A 3534-nucleotide genomic window follows, 5' to 3' on the forward strand; every position below is an offset into this window, starting at 1 on the left:
GACCCCACGCTGTCTCTCCTTGGTGCCTTTGCTCTTGGAGTAGGTCTCACTGGCTCACTGGAATGCCCTTCCCATCGCTCTTAAAGACACTGCTCAGGTATCACCGCCTCCAATAGCCGTCCGTAACGTTCCCAAGTAGAAGAGCCTCCTTCCCACCTCCTGTGCTAGCAAAGGCGGGCCTTAACCATCACAAGTCCGGAAGGCCCTGCTTCCGGGTTGCCTGCTACACCAGTCAGGGAGCCCAGGCGGGCCAGTCCATTCTGGGTCTCACCACCATCCCCGCAACCCCAAGTAGAACGGCGCTAGGCGAGAGCGTGCCTAGATACCCCAACGCCTGCAGCTAGGAGAGCTTGGCCCCGCCCCCTTTCCTGACGCGTGCGGCGCCGCCCCGCCCTTCGGCGCACCCGGCTCCCCGCTCCACGAGAGATAATGGTTCGACCCGAGAGGCGGTGCCCCGGTGCCCTGGCAGTTCCGATTGGCCAGGGCGAGCCGTACCACGGCGGTGGCGGGGGAACGGGTCGTAGACGGCGCGCCAAGAGACACGGAGGCAGTGAGGGTCACAGCCTTAGGCCCCCACCTCTCTCTGCGCTGCGCTGGGCCAGGCCGCCCGCTGGGATGCAGTGGGCCGTGGGCCGGCGGTGGGCGTGGGCCGCGCTGCTCCTGGCGGCCGTGGCTGTGCTGGCCCAGGTGGTCTGGCACTGGCTGGGCACTCAGAGCTTCGTCTTCCAGCATGAAGAGATCGCGCAGCTGGCTCGGCAGTACGCCGGTGAGGCGGCGGGTGGAGGGCAGGGGGCTGGGGAGGGCCGGGCGTAGCTGGAGGTTCCGGGGGCACCGTTCCCCAGTTCGTGACCAATGCTGGCCCTGACTTGGTTGTTCCTTTGCCCCCGCCAGGGCTGGACCACGAGCTGGCCTTCTCTCGGCTGATCGTGGAGCTGCGGCGCCTGCACCCAGGCCACGTGCTGCCCGACGAGGAGCTGCAGTGGGTGTTCGTGAACGCGGGAGGCTGGATGGGCGCCATGTGCCTTCTGCACGCCTCCCTGTCCGAGTACGTGCTGCTCTTCGGCACCGCCCTGGGCTCTAGCGGCCACTCGGGTCAGTGCTGGCGGCGGGCCGGACTGGGAGGCTGGGGCTGTACAAGGGCCCATGCCCTCCTTCCTGATGTTCGGCCAGGCCATCGAGTGGAGCGGATACCCTGATATTCAGTGTCCATTTGATTGTCTCTCAGGGCGCTATTGGGCTGAGATCTCGGATACCATCATCTCTGGCACCTTCCACCAGTGGAGAGAGGGCACTACCAAAAGCGAGGTCTTCTACCCAGGTGGGTAAGGTGGCTCTGTTAGAGATGGGGGTCTCCTCATTCTTGGGTGCCTATAGTTGGAGGAAAGAGCCATGGCATGGAAAAGGGGTGCGTTGAGGGGCCCTCATCCTAGTTCCTCTGCCCTCTAGTTAAGCCCCAGGTGGTTGGTTGAGACAGGGTTCAGGGTCTCTGTTGCCTTCCTCTGTCAAATGGAAACAAAACATAACAGCTTCCTGTTAACCACGTCTGATTTTAATCATCCAGTATTCCAGCAGTTGTTGGGGAGATCAGAAATGCTCTCATGCCCCCAAAGACAAGGCAGACAGTTGTCTTCCCTCTTGCGTATAATGAAACATTTGGACTTCTAAGTAAGTTTGAGGTTGAATATTACAAGCATGGCCGACATTGTAACTGAACAGCTACATTTCTCAGAAAGCCTGGCAGGTCTTATATTCACCTCTCCCTATCTAACAGGCCCAAGTTTAGCTAAACTTCTGCTTGACATGAGTGAGGCTTGGGAATGCAGACCTCCATGACTCCCAAACAATGGTGCAGGGCCAGGTGAAGCTTCCCCCAAGAGAGGACATGAGCCAGGTGATGCCACACAGGAAAGTTTAAGAGTGGCCACCTTAGCCTCGTACCCTTGCAGATGGGCAGCCAGGCCAGTGAGGTAAGGCTTTTCCTTTCCTGAAGCTCCCTCTCCATTCCCTACCCCTAGAGAGCCCACAGGCTAGGGAGGTGTTGGCAATGGGAGGGCAGGGCCAGGCTCTTCATGTGGGTGTTCCCTGTCCCCCCAGGGGAGACAGTGGTGCACGGGCCTGGTGAGGCAACGGCTGTGGAGTGGGGGCCAAACACATGGATGGTGGAGTACGGCCGGGGTGTCATCCCATCTACCCTGGCCTTCGCGCTGGCTGACACAATCTTCAGCACCCAGGACTTCCTCACCCTCTTCTATACTCTTCAAGCCTATGCCCGGGGCCTCCGGCTTGAACTCACCACCTACCTCTTTGGCCAGGACGCCTGACCAGCCAGGCCTGAAGGAGGACCTGTGGATGGACAGGAGCGGGCAGGCCTGCACACATCCACTTGCTGGAGCCCACGTGAAAAGACATGGACATACTCACAACATGCAGATACAGAGTTCCTGGTGTATGAGCAGGGACACACATGCATACAACCAAACATAGTCATGGGAACACATGGGACACACATTCAGATACTGAATCCTGTGTGTACGGCAGCATTACGCATTCACACCCATGCAGAGAGGGACCCCCACGTATACCAAAGGGGCCAGTCATGTTCGAGCACATATCCCACAAGCTCGACTCACTAACTCAGGCCTTTCCAGAGCTTCTCTGCCCCTAGTCAGGGCTCTGGAGTTAGGGATGGGGTGGCTATTACAAACTGCCTGGGTCTGACCCTTCAACCCAGCAGCCATTGGGGGAGATGAGGGAGAAGAGGAGCTGCCTGTGGAGGCTCCCTTCACCTGCAGCTGTGATGCCCTTCCCCTTCATCTCCTTGTCCTCACCATATGCCTTACCCCATTCTGTTCCCCTGCTATGCAAGTACCCTCATGGCCTGTCCCCACCCTCGCAACCAAGTTAGCTGGAGAACCAGAAGAATGTGGCAAATGCTGAGGTTATACCTCCCTCCAGGGTATAATGGGGAGGCTGGCCTCAGCTGAGGGCCCAGTGCTGGGGTGAGGACCTAGACAGGTGGGCCCAGGTCCAAGGGGTTGCCGCTGGCCTAGAGAAAGCCTTTTCTGCACGCACACACACAGACACTTATTACAGCTTCCAGACACTGCCTTTGCTGCATTCTCTGTCCATCTATCTGTGTCTGTCAATAAAGACCTGTTGAACAGTTTCATTTCTTTTCGTGTCTGAGCAGCAGGAGGACCTCTAACTCCTGGGGCCTCAGGAAGGCCTCAGGAAGGCCTCTCCCTTGCTGTGTGATTCAGTTTATGACAGCAGCTTTTTACTGTATACTTTAGTGTTCCCAGGAATCACCTGGCAGGCTCGTGGACTCTACAGATTATTGTGCCCAATCCCCAGAGATCAGTTCTGGGTTGAGGCCTTGAGATCTGCATGTTTAATAAGATTCTCTCCACCAGGTTTGAATAGCACAATTTCAGAAATTCATGGCTGGGTGAGGTGGTGTGTGTCTTGCTCTTGGTCTCGTCTCTGCCAGTGCTGTTCTGGGCACAGTCCCGGGACGCCTGCCCTGGATGACCA

General features: G+C 58.0%; 1 protein-coding gene across 1 annotated transcript; it reads left to right on the top strand.

Moving 5' to 3' along the window:
- The first annotated feature begins 492 nt into the window (after window positions 1-492).
- SIGMAR1 (sigma non-opioid intracellular receptor 1) lies at window positions 493-3166 on the top strand. The gene is made up of 4 exons (XM_065878816.1): window positions 493-766; window positions 892-1092; window positions 1226-1318; window positions 2095-3166. Exons 1-4 carry the CDS (start codon window positions 616-618, stop codon window positions 2319-2321), a joined length of 672 nt encoding a protein of 223 aa, XP_065734888.1. The 5' UTR covers window positions 493-615; the 3' UTR covers window positions 2322-3166.
- The last annotated feature ends 368 nt before the right edge of the window (window positions 3167-3534 follow it).

The sequence above is a fragment of the Phocoena phocoena genome, chromosome 6 (genome assembly GCF_963924675.1).
Source record: "Phocoena phocoena chromosome 6, mPhoPho1.1, whole genome shotgun sequence".
NCBI lineage: Eukaryota > Metazoa > Chordata > Mammalia > Artiodactyla > Phocoenidae > Phocoena > Phocoena phocoena.